General features: G+C 53.7%; 2 protein-coding genes across 2 annotated transcripts; one reads left to right on the forward strand and one right to left on the reverse strand.

Annotated features, from left to right (window-relative positions):
- The first annotated feature begins 6227 nt into the window (after nt 1–6227).
- Nucleotides 6228–11445, forward strand: MED9 (mediator complex subunit 9). The gene is made up of 2 exons (XM_069869771.1): nt 6228–6394; nt 9727–11445. The coding sequence occupies exons 1-2, from the start codon at nt 6246–6248 to the stop codon at nt 9941–9943; spliced, it is 366 nt and encodes a 121-aa protein (XP_069725872.1). The 5' UTR covers nt 6228–6245; the 3' UTR covers nt 9944–11445.
- Nucleotides 11446–12356: 911 nt separating this feature from the next.
- On the reverse strand, nt 12357–14330 carry RASD1 (ras related dexamethasone induced 1). Its single transcript, XM_069869770.1, has 2 exons — nt 13939–14330; nt 12357–13686 (listed from the first exon to the last, which is right to left on the reverse strand). The coding sequence occupies exons 1-2, from the start codon at nt 14222–14224 to the stop codon at nt 13136–13138; spliced, it is 837 nt and encodes a 278-aa protein (XP_069725871.1). The 5' UTR covers nt 14225–14330; the 3' UTR covers nt 12357–13135.
- Between the last annotated feature and the right edge of the window lie 4778 nt (nt 14331–19108).

A 19108-nucleotide genomic window follows, 5' to 3' on the forward strand; every position in this document is an offset into this window, starting at 1 on the left:
GTGCTTGAGCCCGGCTCCAGGATGACCTGGTGGGACCCTGTGGGGACCAGCAGCCCCCTGGATCGACCACCCTTGGATGCCCGTGGTCACAGTGCTGCCTGATGGAGACAGAGAGCTTCAGAACTGCTTGCACGCAAAGATGGGTCAGGCTGTGAGCAGGTGATCCGGCTGCGTGTTTTCCTGGATCCATGTTCCTGCGTAGCTGACCTTGCGCAAGAAGCCCTGTGCTCTCCTTGCCCACGCACTGGCTTGGGTGCCTCCCCCAGGTGGCACACGGCCCAGATCATCCCCCGTGTTTGCTCAGCGGTGTGGTGGCATCAGTAAGCATCATGAGATTTGTGGACACTCCCTGTGCCCTTGGATCTTCCCCCTTCTACCCCCCTTGCCTTGGTCTACGGAAGCACTGGCCTTCACGGCTCGGTCACTGCCCTGTGGCTCTGACACTCAACTCAGAGCTACAAGCGGTTTGGTCAAACCTCCTGTGCCACCTCTTGTCCCAAGCTCTGCCCAGTTTGCCAGGGGAGGCAGCCACCCTCCTTGAGGACAGCATCTCCTGGGCCAGGGGACAATGTCTCTCCTCCCCATGGCATCCCTGGAATGGGGCACTGCAGAGTTTCCCAGCAGCTCTGCCAAAGCAAGGTGAGCTCCGGGAAGTACCAGAGTGCCTTGGACACGTTTGGTGCTGCTTCTTCACACCAGCTGGATCTTCAGTCCTAACGGCACCCAGGGCACTAGCAGCTCTGGGAACGTATGCTGGTGCAGGGCTGCATGTCTGTGGGCAGCCAGACCTCCAGGACCTAAATCTCTCTGGCTAAAACATTCCTCCAAAGGATGAAGCTTGGCTGACCATCCCCCTATTCCCGTGAGCAACTGTGAGGAGCCAGGGACACCAAAGCCCTGAATGAAGCCAGGAGTTAAGATGAGGCAGAGCCTGAAACCAAATTCCCATCTGGTCAAAATTAGGGGGATCCTGAGCAGACACAGCATCACAGCCATGACCTAACAAAAAGGGTCAAAATTTCTGTGCAGCTGACCACCACCAAAGTGAGAGCTCTGCTCATTCATATTAATGGCCTCGAATGCCGTCAATGGCCTCAAACTCCGCCAGGGGAGGTTCAGGCTGACCATTAGGAAAAAAAAAATTCACAGAAAGGGTCATTGGGCACAGGAACAGACTGCCCAGGGAGGGGGATGAGTCACCCTCCCTGGAGATATTTAAGGGACGGGTGGATGAGGTGCTGAGGGGCATGGTTTAGTATTTGATAGGAATGGTTGTACTCGATGATCCGATGGGTCTTTTCCAACATGGTGATTCTATGATTCTATCGCCCCCATCCCAGGTGGCCACAACCCTGACAACACCTTCCCAACATAGCAATGCTGACTTATCCCACCATGGCAGCTTAGCAAGACTGAAATAGGAAATTCAGGCTGATGATGCAGTGTGGGGGCAGGAGGAAGAGATTAAGTTCAATGTGGTGATAGCCACACAGTAAAAAATAACAGAGCTGGTGACAACAGCACAAGCAGCTCCAGATGGTCCGGCAGTGAGAAGCAGAGCCTGGTGAAATGCCAGACCATCAATACAAAAACGTCAAGTCATTGTAAGGAAATGGTGAAAGGCAGAGAGTCACCTGGTGCTGAACTAAATTATGTGATAAATCCCTCAAAAATTACCCTTGGAAGCAGACAAGAGGTGCAATTTGTATAGAAATGACAGGGAAAAAAGAATAACATTGGTATCATAAAGAAGCAGGCGATAACAAGGGTTCTGCGTATGGGATATTTGATCAGCTGTTTTTTAGGATAATGGGTTAACTAGACATTTGCCCAAGCAATGAGTGTACACCGTGGCTTTAAGATGTGGGGGATCAGGTGGTTCAGAGACATTTGCACATTTCAGAAACTGGCTGTCCAGCAAGCAAATTATACAAAGAGCCACAGTCAGATTTATACTGAGGAAAAAGAGGTCGATCATTTCCACTTCAGGTTTATTACCAACTCCAGGGGAAAATTATTCTCTTCATTCAACACTAAGCATCTTTTTTCATGCTTCAGCTGCTTCAGTAGGAGTTTTCGTAGGTTACTCATTCAAGTCCTTCTGCTGAGGATCTGACAGTAGGTGAAAAAAGCCAGATAGAAAATTAGGAAGAAGTGCAGATCAACACCAGCTCCACATGAGAGCGGTGATGGTCAGTCACAGCCCTTCCACCCAAAATGGAGACTCAGATAGGAGTGCAGTGGTGTGGAGGGGGAAGACTGCATTGTTGGGGAGGTCTTTTAGGCACTGTGTTACATGGATGTAACCCAGGTCATCAGTGACCCCACAGGAAAAGGGTCTCACAGCCTGGAGCTTCACAAGGGCCGTAAGGTTGGGGCACACTAGCACTGCTCCTCGGCTGAGGTCAACACTGTGTGCTCAAAAGCACATGCCCTCTTCCCTCCCTGGCCTGTCCACAGGGTCTCAGCTCTCTCCACAGCAACAGAATCTGAGAGTGATTTCGGTTGGAAGGGTCCTCTGGAGTTCATCGAGTCCAACCACCCCTGCTAACATAGGGCCACCTCAAGTATGTTGCACAGGAACACATCCTGGTGGGTTTGATTATCTCCAGAGGAGGAGACTCCACACCCTCCCTGGGCAGCCTGTTCCAGTGCCATCAGCCTCACAGGAAAGAAGTTTTTCCTCATGTTCAGGTGGATCTTCCCATGCTCCATTTTGTGCCCATCGCCCCTTGTCCTGTCACTGGGCACGACTGAGCAGTCTGGCCCTGTCCTCCTGACCCCTGCCCTTGAGATATTGATCAGCACTGATGAGATCCCCTCTCAGCCTGCTCTTCTCCAGGCTGAATGGACCAGGTGTCTCAACCTTTCCTCATAAGAAAGATGTTTTTGTCCCCTCATCATCCTCACCAGGGATATGAACGCACTGTCATGGTATAGACAACAGCTCCACTTTGCCCCTTGCACAGGCGGATGCTCCAATGATGAGCACACAGTCTCATCTGACCAATTCACCACCATCTTCAGTGATGAACCCTCCTGTGAAATGTCTATGCTCTCCCCTGGACCTGCCATGAGACATGACAAGCCCCAATGGACAGAGAAAGGTTACCTGCAGGAGCTGGAGAAGCTGTTCCCACAAGAAAGGGAAGGTGAGAGGCAGGGACAGGGAGGAATGCCAACTAGATAAAGCTGTGTGTTCCAGCTCCTGTGGAAACACATGACCCAAATGGGAATGGAATGGCACAAAGAGATGCTGATTGACAGTGCTTTAGGTACAGCTGAATGGTATCTGTGTATCGTCACCTGCTCTAATGACCGCCTGACTCACCCGCCACAGGCAGGCATCCAGCAGCCTAGCAATTAGCCACTCTCCTCCATGAAGTCAAAGGGAGAGTTAAAACCAGCACAGTACAGAGCAAAGTGTCCCCCATGGAGTCTGAATCGAGTCTTTCTTTAGAAACCGCCCATAAAAAGCGACAGGAACGAACCCCTGGACTCAGCCCCACACAAAGGACACAGCATCCTGTACCTCCTGCTTGGCTCAGTCAAGGACCATAAATACCACCAGCCTCCACACAAGGAGCTGCTCAGTGGGTCCTGAGCTCCCCCGGGGTCCTTCGCACATTCCAGCATCAGCACCGGAGCTGGGATCTATTCCTGACTGTAGCAACAAAGTGAGCAATTGCATCTGCTATATTTAGAGCAAATAGTCAATATTCCACGTCTCTAAACGGTCACCAGCGTTCCCATTTGATATATAAATAGCCTCTGACTGCTTTTCAAAAGAAATTGGTTTAAAAAGGAAAATTGCCTTCCCTGTCATCCTCAGCCCGTAACTGCGGAATGGGAGGGGGGCTATTTAAAATGAAAAATTAAATCATGCATTTTCTCTACACCAGGACAAAAACCTCATGACTGTGGCTGTATTATTAGCACTGCGATCCTTCATGATGAAACAGGGGTTTAAATACGACAGCAGCAGTTCACTGAAGCAAACTCTGAGGCTGTTTGGTGCAGAGGGACACCATCCTCCACCTCCCAAGCTTGACCATGCACTGTCTCAAGCCGCCTTTCACCCACAGAGCAGCAAGATGAGAGCCCCATTCCTTCCTCCTTGCCCAGGTCCCAGCCCTGACACCAGACTTCTGTCTGATTTCCTCTGGATTCCTCCAATTTCCAGCCCAGGCTCTCAGCCAGTGCTCCAGCTTGTTTCCCTCTGACTAATGTCAGCTGTGCTTCCTCCCTCGGGAAGAAAGCCTGGTCCTGCGTAAGCACCCACCTTTAAGGCATTTCAAAGACCAGATCCCCCTCACTCAGCCCCCTCCACCATTATCCCCAGTTGCATTAAAGCCAAACTGAGGACACCAACTGATCAAAAACCACAGCAGAAAGCTGGGATCTAAAACAGGCAGCAACCCCCTGTTGTGGTTAGTGATTTAACACTGAATAATGCAATTTTCCCCTGAAGATCTGGCTCAAAAGAGAGGGATGCACACAGGCACGGAACTTGATCATAGAATCATAGAATCATAGAATAACCAGGTTGGAAGAGACCCACCGGATCATCGAGTCCAACCATTCCTATCAAACACTAACCCATGACCCTCAGCACCTCGTCCACCCTGGCCTTAAACACCTCCAGGGAAGGTGACTCAACCACCTCCCTGGGCAGCCTGTTCCAGTGCCCAGTGACCCTTTCTGTGAAGAATTTTTTCCTAATGTCCAGCCTAAATCTCCCCTGGTGGAGCCTGAGGCCATTCCCTCTTGTCCTGTCCCCTGTCACTTGGGAGAAGAGGCCAGCTCCCTCCTCTCCACAACCTCCTTTCAGGTAGTTGTAGAGAGCAATGAGGTCTCCCCTCAGCCTCCTCTTCTCCAGGCTAAACACCCCCAGCTCTCTCAGCCGCTCCTCATAAGGCCTGTTCTCCAGCCCCTTCACCAGCTTCGTTGCTTTTCTCTGGACTCGCTCCAGAGCCTCAACATCCTTCTTGTGGTGAGGGGCCCAGAACTGAACACAGGATTCGAGGAGCGGTCTCACCAGTGCCGAGTACAGAGGGAGAAGAACCTCCCTGGACCTGCTGGTCACGCCGTTTCTGATCCAAGCCAAGATGCCATTGGCCTTCTTGGCCACCTGGGCCACTGCTGGCTCATGTTCAGTCGCTGTCAACCAACACCCCCAGGTCCCTCTCCTCCAGGCATCTTTCTAGACAGACTTCTCCTAGTCTGTAGCTGCACAGGGTTGTTGTGCCCCAAGTGCAGGACCCGGCATTTGGCCTTGTGAAACCTCATGCCGTTGGACTCTGCCCAGCGGTCCAGCCTGTTCAGATCCCTTTGCAGAGCAGTCTGAGGGGTTGGGGGCTACCGCCAGGCCAACACAGGATGGGACCTTGTCTCCTCACTCTGTGCTCGGGAGGAGCCATTACCCTGAAATTACAAAAAAGAAAGACCCCTGCTCAAACCCAGGCCCAAGTTCTGGGGAATGACCAGACTGCTCCTCAAATCCTGTGGATGAAGGATGTGGAATCATGTGGAAGGAGGATGTTGAGGCTCTGGAGCGAGTCCAGAGAAGAGCAACAAAGCTGGTGAGGGGGCTGGAGAGCAGGTCTTAGGAGGAACGGCTGAGAGAGCTGGGGGTGTTTAGGCTGGAAAAGAGGAGGCTGAGGGGAGACCTCATTGCTCTCTACAACTACCTGAAAGGACGAGAGGGAATGGCCTCAAGCTCCGCCAAGGGAGGTTGAGGCTGGACATCAGGAAAAAAAATTTCACGGAAAGGGTCACTGGTCGCTGGCAGAGGCTGCCCAGGGAGGGGGTTGAGCCGCTTTCCCTGGAGGGGTTTAAGGGATGGGTGGATGAGGTGCTGAGGGACATGGTTTAGTGATTGATGGAATGGTTGGACTCGATGATCCGGTGGGTCTCCTCCAACCTGGTGATTCTGTGACTCTATGACCAGCCCAGACCCTGGCGCCGGCGCAGCCCCGAGCTCGGGGGAAGGCAAAAGCCCGGCCCAAGCTCACAGGGCTCCCCAGGCCGGGCTGCCGCGCAGGCCCAGTCCCAGCCGGGGAGGGCCCGGAGCGGACCCTGGCGCATGCCCAGCGCCGGCGCAGCCCGGGCCTAAGCTCGGAGGAAGCCCCCGGCCAGGCTCGGGCCCGGCCCGCACCCGGGGAAGGCCCCGTTCCCGGCCCCGGCCCGGAGCCCCGCGGCGCAGGCGCTGGAGGCGGCTCCGCCCGGCCCCGCCCGGCTCCGCCATGGCCTCCGGGGCCGCCGCCGCCCGCGGAGCCGCCGAGGAGCCGCCGCCAAGCGAGCCGCCCGCCGAGCAGAAGCCGCCGCCGCTGCCCGAGCCCCCCGCGCAGGAGGAGTTCTCCTTCCTGCCGCTCGTCCACGACATCATCAAATGGTAACGGGGCTGGCTGGGCCCGGGGCGCGGAGCGCGGCCGAGTGTCCCCCTTTGGCGATGCTTTCCCAGCCTCAGCATCGCCGGGGTGCTCAGCACAGGGAGTAGGGCAGTAGGACCCCCCTCTGGGGGTGCTCTCGGGCCCCAGCATCCCTGGGGTGCTCTGGACAGGCACTGGGGCCATGGCATTCCCCTCTGGTGATGCTCTCCAGCTCTCCCAACATCCCCAGGGTGTCCTGGATAGGCAGCAGGGCAATGGGGTCCCCACTTACATGATGCTCTTACACCCTGAGCATCCTCAGGCACGCCCTGGATGGAGAGCGCTGCTGCGTGACCCCCCTGTTAATGATGCTTTCCCACCCTCAGCATCACCAGGCTTCTCTAGACAGGGAGTAGGGCAATAGGATCCCTCTCTGGTGATGTTCTCCAGCCCCCAGCATCCTTGGGGTGCCCCAGATGGGGAGCAGGGCAAGGGGTTCATCCCTCTAGTGATGCTCTCTAACGCTCCACCATCTCCTTTGCCCTTTTTCTCCCAGCAATAAATAGCTCCTGGGAAGAGTGTCAGGGAAGACAGCACAGGCTCAAGTACGTCTCCGCTCCAAGTCACACCAGTACCTCACTGGTGTTTGGGTCACAGGGCAGTCCAGGTGCTTTCGCTGCCAGGTGCACTGCCCCACCGTTTACACCCAGGAGCAGGAGCATTGTGCCTCCGCTGGGTTATTGCTCCAGATAACTGCGCTGTTTGGCTGATAACAACCTCAGAAAGTACAAGCAGTGCCAGGGCAGGAATGCTGCACCTTTGGGGGAGTTGTAAAAAGGAGGATGGCTTCAGCAGTGGTACAGGTTAAACCCATCTCTTCCCGGTTCAAGGTCAGTTCTGTAGGGATAAAAGGTACTTGTACAAGGGTCCTGAGAACTGGAATGTTTCTTGCCCAGGGTAAACCCTTCAGGGATGCTTCTCTGAGGTCCTCGTAGGGGCATGGCTCTGACATGAAAATCCATCCAGGACAGCTCCACACCCTCACCTGGGCACGCTACGGGGTGAGGCAGAGGGCATGGCATGCATGAATTCCTTTGTTACTGGTTGTGGGCCTGGCTCCCCTTTCCCCAATTATTCAGGAGCTGAGCTTGGTTTGTGTCCTGTGATGTTTCACTTGTACCAAGCATGTCTGAAAGGTGAGAGGTTCACCCTTAACGACTCTACAGTGGCAAGGAAGGACTGAATACCTCCTGACACACTCGTCAGAATGGGCATGAGAACACAAACCCTCTTCATTTCGCTCAGTCTTGTTGTTGTGCTGGAGGTGGGGAGTCGCTCTGAGCCTTGATTCTTCCTGATCTGATCAGATCACAGAAGTGACGCTAAGCCCATGGCCAGGTGCATGCACGTACAAAAGCAAAATGGGCAGTAGCCATGGCCTGAGACCTGCCAGAGTCCTATGTGCCACTGAGCGTGGTGACCTGCAGGTGACAGTCGCTAAGATATCCTGTGCCTGGTCCCACTGAACCATCCACCCCTACTGCCCAGCTACCTCCCTCAGCTTCCCACGTGGCATTTCCTGGATGGATTTAGCAGATGTAGGTAGGCTGCACAGGACCACAGCAGCAAGCAGTGGGATGTGTTGCCTCATGGCAGATGGCAAATGCGTTATCCTTTGACACTGCTGCTATCTGCAGAGCCCAGCCTTGCTGTTTTGACACTGACTCAGCCACGAAGACACATCTCCAAGGTGACTCTGCTTGGGAGTGAGGATGTATCGTGTAAATTTGCTTACATTCAAGGACACGTGCTCTTTCCTGTTGTTTGAGTCTCGATAAAGTTTTCTTAGATAGGGCTTGTTGATATTTTCACCCTAGTACAGTCAGGTCGCATCGCTGCTGAGGTCCCAGCGCTTGGCTCCTTCTCTGGTGGGTTGTGCGGGTTCATTGTGCCTTAAGGGAGGTCTTTCATAGGCTGGATATTGCGTTGAATCCCAAGTTACTGCAGGAGTTGCAGGCTCTACTCACACCTCCTCACCTTGCCTGCCCGTGCCCTCAAAGAGAATTACTTCAGTGGCTTGATCCAGCGGGAAAACCACCCTTCAGAACAAAAAACCCACAAAACCTGATACTTTGGATCAACCAGCCAGACAGGCAGCCGTCAGTTCTGTGTGTGGGGAAGGGAATAAAGCCCCAAGGAGACCTAGAGCAGGGAGGACATCCTTTTCAAAGCCAGCTTGCAGCTATGATGGATTAAAGGCAGAGCCAATCCATCCTTCCCCAGACGTGCCGTGGGGTTGTGTGTGCGCTTGTATTTTTCCGCTGCCGACCCGACTGTGAATGCCTGCATAATGGGGATACATTATAGTACCAGCTGCAGTTTTGTTTAGAAGGGAGTAATGAATATTTTGTTCCAGCAGGCTTTTGAAACGAACAGTGACCATCTGGTTAAAAGTTTTCCTCTCAGTCGTGTCACGATTCCCCAAAGTTATAATCGAGCAACTCTCTGCCCTGGTCATGCCAAGCAGATTTATTTTTAGGCCTGGCTATTGAACGGGCTCCCAGTTTTCAATGATCATTAGAATCCCGCTCTTGTTATTAACGGGCACCCTGGAAGCAAGGACTTGCTTTTGCCTGGAATCAGTGAAACTTCTCTCTGGTGCTAACAAAGCTGCGGCAGATACTAATGAGGGTTTGAGGGCAGACGCTGCCTCAGACAGCACTGATCCTTGAAAAGCACAGATTTGGCTGCAGAACCAATTGTGCTGCCACTTCTCTTTTATTAGGTATACATCCCCGGAGAGTCGTTTTAAAGCTCCAAAGTACCATTTTCTCTGCCATTGGATACTCGGAGACTTTGGGGAACAGTTTCTATTTTCTGCTGTCAAGCTGTTTGACTGCATTGATTTTTTGTATTACGGCAGTAACAGGTCACGGGTGAGACTGAGATCTGTTTTTCCAGGTGCCTACACACAACGCACATACATTATCTTACCTTCCCTGAAGGGAGATATGGAAGTTCAAAGAGAGGGAGAATTTAGCCTGTTCCATGGTAATGTTTTAAAGCTGCAGTCCAGCTCCTAACTGGATTGGTGGGTCCTGAGATAACTGGATTGTGTGCTGGAAATTAGCAGGAAACTAATTTGATGCAGAGGCTACCCAGCCTGTATGTCTATCTGTGTCCATTTTATTGGGGATAGGTGAATTAGGTGTGTGTAGTTAAACACCAAGAACAAAAGTTTCACACTGAATTCCAGTTTAAGCTCTGGTTGCACTGGAAATGACAGTCACCCCAGCAGATACTTTGCTTTCAAACAGGAGAATTGAACAGTGCTTTCATTTTCTCTCCTTTGCAGCATGGACAAGGACAGCCAGGATGTTCACCAGGTGCTGAATGAGCTCAAGAACAAGTTCCAGGAGATGAGGAAGCTGATCAGCTCCATGCCTGGCATCAGTGTGAGCCCAGAGCAGCAGCAGCAGCAGCTGCAGAACCTGCGGGAGCAGGTCCGGACCAAAAATGAACTGCTGCAGAAGTACAAGAGCCTGTGCATGTTTGAAATCCCTAAGGAGTAGGAGAGCTCCACTGTCCGGGTCTGGGATATGTCGTTTCCTGGCTGAACAGGAGAGGAAAAGGTGGCAAAAGGTCGCAGAGGTTTAATTTCTTTTCTGCTTTTTTGGTGGCATTGCTCTGAAGTCTTGTCTGTGTGGATCACAGGCATGTGGCACTGAACCAGGACACTGTGTGCTTCACGTATGATGATTACAGTGGCACAATCGCTTTGATCCATGTATGCACCTCTTCTGTTTTCTCTCTGGGCGGGGTGAGGTTTTATTCTTACATACAATCAAACAGGAGACATTATGTTTTCTCCTCACTAAAGGTCAAAGTACCTGCTGGTTGACTTCAACAAGAAAAAGGGAACATTTTCATTTAAAAGTGGCCCAACATCAAAAGGGAGCCAAGAGGGAAGTATGAGCTGTTTGGCCCTGCTCCTGGAAAGGGTCTCTGGGGCACTTTCCAATCTGTGTGTGTTGAAAGAGGAATGATTGCTTTCAATTACTTCTGTATTTCTTTGTTGCTTTTTAAACAAGCGATGGTTGTGTCTGAAATAAGTCGAGTAAGGATTTAGAAATTCCAGACTGCCCCTATTGTGTATTCCCTGAGTGGATGTGAGCTGAGCAGGGGAAGGACTTCAGCAGCACAGAAGATGTGTGTCTCCTGGGCCTGGCTCCTGCTTTTTTGGAAGCAGGAATACTCAGAAGAGCAAAGCAGGGACTGCCAAGGGAGTGGATTTTGGTAGGCTTTGGGTGTGTAAATCTCCCTGGGCCAGTGAAGTTTATAGGCAATACACTGGGCATCTGGCTCTTAAAACAGAGGAAGGGAAAGCGGAATCAAAACAAAGGGCATGGATGACGAGCTTTTAGTTATTTCATACTTAACAGAAGGCAGGCTCAACAGGATGGGTCAGTTCCACATCCAAAGTGCTCCAGGGGCTTCCCACGAACACAAACATTTGAGTGGCTTGAGCATTTGCCAGTGGCTGATGGAAAGCTCTTGAATGTTATTGCCTTCAAATGGATCCCGGAGCTCCCTAACCTCTATCCTCCGGTTGTGGTGGCTGATGACAACCTGGTAAGCAGCGCAACGTCTCGCTAACAGAGACGTGATGGGACCTCAGCTTTCACTGTTCTCTAAATTGTGCAGGTCAGTAGTGGAAGAGGTGAAAAAAACAGCTAGTGAAATACAGTATCTGTTGAGAACCAGCATCCAAGGGAAGGTAGCAGTTCTGCCTTCAAAAGAAGAGAAGTGAGGTCTATTTGGGTTGGATTTTCCTTTTGTAAACCAAGAGGCAAGTAATTCTCGGGAGCTGGGATGATAGCGACTCACCTATAGCCTTGAGATCACTCTGTCCCTGACGGAATACTTTGCTAGTACTTTCTTTGGGAAGGTGCCAGCGTGTAAACTCTGAGTAAAACAGAACACCAAGACAAACATAGCACGGTGTACACTCGTTTTATTATCGAGATTACCTGCCAGCCGTTGCCTGCTCAGTTCAATAAATTCTTGTATCTCATGCCTGGATGGTGGTTTCTCTTTTTTTCTGCCAGCTGCTGTTCCTGTGAAATCAGGGCATATGTGGAGCTGGAAGAAACAGCGTGTTTCCAAAGAAATGCCTGGCACTTAGCACAGGAACAAGTTAACTCTGTCATTTTGAATCCAAGTTTCAAAACTGAAGCGGTTTGGTTTGCAGCCTCTCTCACCCATCTTTGTTTTGTGGCTTCCATAGAGTTTTTTTACTGTTAATATGTGTTAAACATCGATTTGTTCTAGTGCTTGGAGGAGGAATGGGCTGAGCATGAACTGAAACAGAAGCTGGAGAGCCAGGGAGAGCTGTTCTTTGAAGAGCTTTTCCCTTTCCCTTTGACTTCTAGCAATGGTTATTGCGGCTTCCTTGTAGAAAGAGATCAAAAACCATTAATGCAAAGGTGACCTTTCGAGCAAAGTACTTCCTTTACTCAGATTGCAAACTAAAAACAAAATCTCAGACAGTTGCAAATGAGTCACTCTCTGTTGACATCATTAAAGTGTGCTTAGTTAATCGAGAAAACATGAAACACAATCACCTCTTTATAACGAAGTGATGTCAGTTCGCTCGGTTCCTGCAGTGAATGACATGCCAATGCCCAGCGTGTCACGGGGCTCGCAGGATCGTCACTCGACATTAGTGGAGTGAAGAAAGAGTCCTGGCTTGGGGACCGGTTTGAGTAACTAACTGTGCGTGGCCTTTCGTTATCCTGTGTGGCAAGAAATTGGCTGCTTGCAGAGACAGAAACCTTTGCACTGAAAGTCTGAGAAAATGGGGTAATACAGGGATTGGGATGAGAGGCTGTTCTTAGCACCTCAGAGCTGGGCTTAGGTCTCAGTTTAATGGGATTTGGTTTTGGTACAGGGCAAGGTGATGAAGCAAAGGCAAACACGCAGGTGTCATTTTTCAAAAGATTTTATTTGTAGAAAAAATAAAACATCAAGTTTCACCCACGGTAGAAACACTTGAAGATTTTTTGTTCATGTCAATGACAAACAATACCTACATAAAGTGCCTATTATTTTCTTATTTAAAAAACCCTTTCCTCTCCCTCCCCCCTCCCCAAATCTTGCAAATCAGACAAGACAAATGTAAACAAGAGTCATTTTTTTGGTCCATCGGGGCTGTAACTCTGTGATGTCTTTGCAACAGCTTAGGAGTGTCTTCTGCACGTGTTTTGCAGACACAGACTAACACACGACACTGAGCCAGAGTCCGTGCACAGCTTTGCAAGTTAAAAATAAAACAACAAAAAAACCCAACTCCAAAGCCCCAGGCAGGCCTCTGCCCTCCCTCCTGAAGGCGGCACCTGAGGCTGGGTGTTTTGGGAGGGAAAGAAACGCCAAGGTCTGTGCCCGCCACACTCATCCTCCCACCTAGCCGCCCAGCAGCTCACCCTTTCCCTGTTTCTCTGCCCAGAGGAGGCTGGTCCCAGCGGCACCCCCCTCCTGCCCTCCAAAGCCTCCCCCTTTGCATCCCTCGCTCCCAAAATTCACTCCTGGGGGAGGCAGCCGATGAAAGCGAATCCCTCGGGAAGGAGGGAGGCTGGGAAGAGGCAACCTCGTCTCTGCCCTGGTGGGCACCTGCCCAAAGTCACTTCAGAAACGAGCATCTTCTCCCCCATCCCTTCCTTCCTCCCGTCCTTCCTTCCTTCTGGTCGTGGGGCGAGCGGGGGCTCCTAGCTGATGACGCAGCGGTCCTTCTCCTTGCCGTGTCTGCCACCGATGGCTTTCTCCCGGATGTACATGAGGTCGCTGTGGACACTGGGTCGCCGAGCGAAGGGGGCCACGATACCGTACGCCTCCTCGGTGCCGCCCTGGCCCCCCTCTTTCAGCAGCTTTTTGCCTTTCAGCGCCTTCTTATGCAGGATGTCGCAGTACTGGACCGAGACCTTGCGGTGCAGGTCAGGACTCATCTCGCTGGGCAGCTTGGCCATGGCAAAGAGCGCCTGGAACATCTGGTCTAGGCTGCTGTTCTTCTTGGCTGAGATCTCAAAGTAGGCACATTTTTTGGGGTCCCCTCCCACCAGCTGCTCAATCTCCCGGGGTTCCACCTCTCGGTAAAAGTCCCGGTCGCCCTTGTTGCCGCAGATGACCAGGGGCACCTCTATGTTCTCCTTGGTTTTGTTCTTCAGGCATGACTTGGTCTCCAGGATCTGCTGCTTCAGGCGCTGCACCTCCTCAAAGGAGTCTCGGTTGTCCAGGCTGAACACAAGGATGAACACATCTCCTGGGGACAAAGAGGGAACGTGAGATGGCTGCAGGGACGGGAACACACAGAAACCCGCTGCCTAAGCCACACAGAGACCCAGGGAAGGAAAGACCTAGGTCCTGAATTATCCTAAGTGCCCCGTGCCCGACCAAAGTCACCCACACGCGCCTCCCTCCTCCCAGGACTGGAGAGACACCCCCAAACCAGGCAAGAAAGCCTGAAATCCAGCATGGGAAGCCCCCATCCTCCTGGCGCTCCCGGGCAAAGTACCTGTGAGGATGGAGAGGCGACGCATGGCCGGGAAGGGGTGGTTGCCCGACGTGTCGAGGATGTCGAGCTGGTAGACTTCGCCGCGGATGCTGTAGAACTTGCGGTGGAAATCCTCGATGGTGGGTGTGTATTGCTCCTCGAAGCGGCCCGTGAGGAAGCGCGAGACGATGGCCGTCTTGCCCACCTTGGAGGAGCCCAGGATGACCATGCGGTAGCAGTTCTTGGCGGGGATGCTCAGCTCGGCCTCGCCGGGACACATCTTCTTGATCATCGCTGCCAGTTTCATTGAAGCCGGTGAAGAGGCAGCTTTGCTCCGAGGAGAAGAAGGAGGAGAAGGAGGAGGATGAAGGCGACGCGTGGCCGGTGCTCAGCCCCGCTCCCCTCGCAGGAAAGCTCGGTGTGAGCTCTGCCCGGCCGCCGCCGCCTTATATGGAGGAGGCAGCGCCCGCCCCTCCGCGCGTCACGGCCCGGGGCGGCGGCGGAGACAGCGCCGGCCCCGCAGCCCCGGGGCTGCCGGCCCCTCGGCCCCCGCAGCCCGGACGGGGCTCCCGGGGCTGCGCAAACGGGGCGCGTTCGGGGATGCGCAAGCCCGTCCCGTTCGGGGTTCCCGGGGGTGCGCAAACTCGTCCCGTTCGGGGCTCCTGGGGATGCGCAAACTCGTCCCGTTCGGGGCTCCCGGCGGTGCGCAGACGGGTCCCGTTCTCATCCCGTTTGGGGCTCCCGGGGATGCGCAAACTCGTCCTGTTTGGGGCTCTCGGGACTGCACAAACGGGTCTCGTTTGGGGCTCCCGGGGATGCGCAAACTCGTCCCGTTCGGGGATCCCGGGACTGCACAATCTCATCCCGTTTGGGGCTCCCGGGGATGCACAAACCCGTCCCGTTTGGGGATGCGCAAACTCGTCCTGTTGGGGCTCCCGGGGATGCGCAAACCCGTCCCGTTTGGGGCTCCCGGGGGTGCGCAAACCGGTCCCGTTCGCAGCCTGCTTGGGGCTCCCGGTGCTGCACGAACTCGCCCCGTTCGGGGCTCCCGGGGCTGCGCAAACGGGTCCCCTTTGCAGCCTGTTTGGGACTCTGGGGGATGCACAAACCCGTCCCGTTTGGGGCTCCCGGTGCTGCGCAGCCCAGCCCCGTTCGCAGCGCAGTCCGGGCTCCCGGTCCCGTTCGCTGAGCGGTCCCGTTCGCAGCCCGGCTGGGGCTCCGGGGGCTCCGCTCGCCCCGCACCGGGTGGTCCCTGTGCTTTTCCCCCGGTTTACGCTCTCTCTCGGTGCAGGAGCCGGAGCGCAGCGACACCCCCGGGACGAGATCCCGATCGGAGCGCGCTCCCGCCCGCAGGAGCGGAGGGAAGGGTCTGTCCCACCGGGCACCGCACCGGGGATGGGGCTCCGCGCGGCCCCTCAACGGGGGCTTCCAACCCGCAGCCCCGGAGCCGGCTCGGAGCGCGGAGCCGCGGCGGCGCCGCTAGGGGGCGGGAGAGGGCACGGCCGGCGGGGGGCGAGCGGGGCCAGGAGTCGCAGGACCCCGCAGCCCATGGGGAGGAGGAGGAGGAGGGAGGCAGGATGCTCACGGGGATGCGGGATGCTCACAGGGATGCAGGATGCTCAGGGGGGATGCAGGATGCTCACAGAGACTTAGTTTGCTAGCAGGGGTGCAGAATGCTCACAGGGATGCAGGATGCTAGCAGAGGTGCAGGATGCTCACAGGGATGCAGGATGCTCACAGAGAGTTTGCTAGCAGGGATGCAGGATGCTCACAGAGACTTAGTTTGCTAGCAGGGATGCAGGATGCTCACAGGGATGCAGGATGCTTGAGGGGATTGCAGGATGCTCAGGGGGGATGCAGGATGCTCACAGAGACTTAGTTTGCTAGCAGGGATGCAGGATGCTCACAGGGATGCAGAATGCTCGAGGGGGTTGCAGGATGCTCGGGGAGGGGGATGCAGGTTGCTCACAGAGACTCAGGGTGCTAGCAGGGATGCAGGGTGCTAGTAGAATGCTCGAAGGGATGGAGGGTGCTAGTAGGATGCTCGAAGGGATGCAGGGTGCTAGCAGGGATGCAGGGTGCTAGCAGAGATGCAGGATGCTCGCAGAGACACAGGGTCCTAGCAGGGATGCAAGTTGCTAGAAGGATGTTCGAAGGGACACAGGATAGTAGCAGGGATGCCAGATGCTCGCGGGGATACAGGATGCTCACAGGCATGTAGGATGCTCAGAGAGATGCAGGGTTCTAGGGGGGGGATGCAGGTTCCTATCAGGATTCTAGAAGAATGCTCGAAGGGACATAGGATGCTAGCAGGGGTGCAGGATACTCGCAGGGATGCAAGATGCTTGAGGGATGCAGGATGCTCACAGAAACATGGGGTGCTAGCAGGGATGCAGGATACTAGCAGGGGTGCAGGATGCTTACAGAGATGCAAGATGCTCAAGGGATGCAGGATGCTTGGGGGGATGCAGGATGCTCAGGGGATGCAGGATGCTAGCAGGGATGCTCGCAGCAAGGCTGCTCCCAGGGCAGGCAGGGTGTGCAACTGGAGCTGTGCTGCTTGACCTGGAGCACAAGTCTCACGAGGAGCAGCTGAGGGCATCGGGGCTGTTCAGCCTGGAGAAGAGGAAGCTGAGGGGAGACCTCATCGCTCTCTAGAACTGCCTGAAAGGAGGTTGTAGCAAGGTGGGTGCTGATCTCTTCTCCCAAGTAACAAGTGATAGGACGAGAAGAAATGGCGTAAAGTTGCACCAGAGGAGGTTTAGATTAGATATTAGGAAAAATTTCTTTACTGAGAGTGGTGAAGCCCTGGCAGAGGCTGCCCAGGGCAGTGGTGGAGTCACCACCCCTGGAGAGGTTCAAAAAATGTGCAGACACGACACTTCAGGGCGTGGTTTAGTAGGCATGGTGGTGTTGGGCTGACAGCTAGACTGGATGATTTTAGAGGTCTTTTTCAACCTTAATGATTGTACGATTCTATCTTGTTGGGGGCTGAGTTGTGGGATCTCACTGGAGCTGGAAGCGAGGGCCAGCCCAGGCTGCGTCACACTTACAGAGGAGCTGGGCTGAACCAGCACCTCCCTGAGCCAGCAACACCTGGACAATAGTCCTCCGGGAAACAAGCGTGATGCTGCGCTGAGGGATCTCTGTGCTATCAGTAAGGGAGTGAGAAAGCCCAGGGAAAGCCAAGCTCCTCTTTCAGATCAGGCTGAGGAGAAAGTCTGAATTAAAACCACCTGTGAGCATCTATTAGGAAAAAAATAAACCAACTTGGCAAAAGGTGATGTTTAAATAAGGGTCAGGATAACAGAAGCCTCACCTACAACACCAAGAGGGACCTCAGGGACAGCCAGAACACACAGGTTTGTGAAGCACAGTGCCTTTCATCAGCACCGCTTGAGAAACGGATGCTGCTGAGCTTTTCATCTCCTCTGAGTGTGGTCTCACACTTGGACATTAATTTAAACCCCGTTCAAAGGTTTACGGAGAAATTGCTGTTGTCTCTGGAGTGGAAGGGAGTGGGGGTTTCTACAGCCCCTTGCAGCCCCATCCCTGCCCGCAGGGAAACCTCCTGCCCAGCAGCAGAGGCACAAGGATGCTTTAGGGAGAGAAAGTGGGACAGTTCCCCTTGTTTATTGATCCGTGTACAAGACAGTGAAGAGGTTTAATAGCCCATTACAAAGCACAAATGTTTCACCCCAAAATAACAAAAAGATCATTTAATTGAAGCAGTTAATGGAATACAACAGGGGGAATAGGAAGCGCTGACCTCTGGGGGACAGACGAATCGAACATCTCGATTGGCGCTTGTTGTTAACTGTAAAACTATTAATAGTTCCAGGAATGGGTAAAAATAACTTGCTCGAAACCCACTCCTGGTTTAACAGGCTTCAGCAGCAGAAAATCCATTTGCACCCTCCAAAAGGCTTGCTGGAAACAGCAAAGGCAGAGCAGACCCTGAGACCGTGCTGCTGGGCTCGTGTGGACTCGGATCAAGGGTGCAGGATGCGACAGGAGCCACTCTGCCAGGGACCCCTTGGGAACAAGGACAGGGACCCCAGATGCAAGGACAAGGACCCCAGGAGCATGGGCAGGGCCCCTGGGTGGGTGCTGGAGAGCTGGTGGCTGTGGGAGCTCCTGGGAACCGAAGCAGAGCAGCGTTACAAAGCGTTCGGCTGAGTCCCCCCCGAGATCACCGAGAAACTCGTTTACCAGTTGAAGCAGAGCATGTTTGCTGGGAGCCAGCTGCCAGCGGTGGATGATAAAGAATCCACCTCAGTGCAAGGCAAAGCCTTCCTGCTGTTACGACTCTCTTAGAAATCGCCACCTGTTTCTGATCTGACTGCAAAGAGCCTGAGCCTTAAGCAGGAGCACATAAAACAGCGTATTCCCCCACGGCTGCTGCACTGCCTGCGCGAGCTTGACCCTGCCACTTGCTGGGTGTTCCGCTCGTCACCCACTTTTGGTGGATACAGACTCTTTCACGCAGCTGCTTTGTACAGCAAGATCCTCAGGCAGGCTGCTGTGCACGAAACCCAGCGACTGCAGACACCTTTAATGGAATTGAACATCGTCAGTACAGATCATTCCCAAGTTTCTCACTGTTCCCCTCCCTCCTTGCACCCTCCCAGGTTTACCAGCCCCCTTCCAAGGAACAAAACCCATCCAGCAGCCACAAGCAAGTGGCTGAGGAGAGGAAATTCCACGAAAGTCACACAAACATCCCAGCGACAGAACATGCAGATCCCCAGGGTCTGGCTTGGACGAACTGTGCAAGCAGCAAAATAAAGATCGCAGCAGCGACAGCCTCGGCAAAAATGTAGGAAGCAAAATGTACCAGGAGGCATCACGCATCGTGGTGCCTTGGACAGGGACAGGCGAGTGCAGGATACACAGAAAAGAACAATTACATCAGAACATGACTTTGATTTTGAGCATGTTGAAGAGCCGGGAAATATCGTTATCCCAGGGTCGAGCTGGCCTCGTTCACAGCTGGGTCCTACGTGTCCGAGAGGTGAAAAAGGCAAGACTGGAACAGCCTTTCTCACATGCTGACCCGACGGCCTCTCCTAGGCCAGAGAGGAGCACATCTGACATGAGATCATCTTTGCTGTTAAGATGCTTTACACCCTACAAAGGTTTGTCCTCTGTGCAGCAGCACACGGTATCCCCTGGCTCCAGACACACAGAG

This window comes from Phaenicophaeus curvirostris, chromosome 16, assembly GCF_032191515.1.
Source record: "Phaenicophaeus curvirostris isolate KB17595 chromosome 16, BPBGC_Pcur_1.0, whole genome shotgun sequence".
In the NCBI taxonomy this organism is placed as follows: Eukaryota; Metazoa; Chordata; class Aves; order Cuculiformes; family Cuculidae; genus Phaenicophaeus; species Phaenicophaeus curvirostris.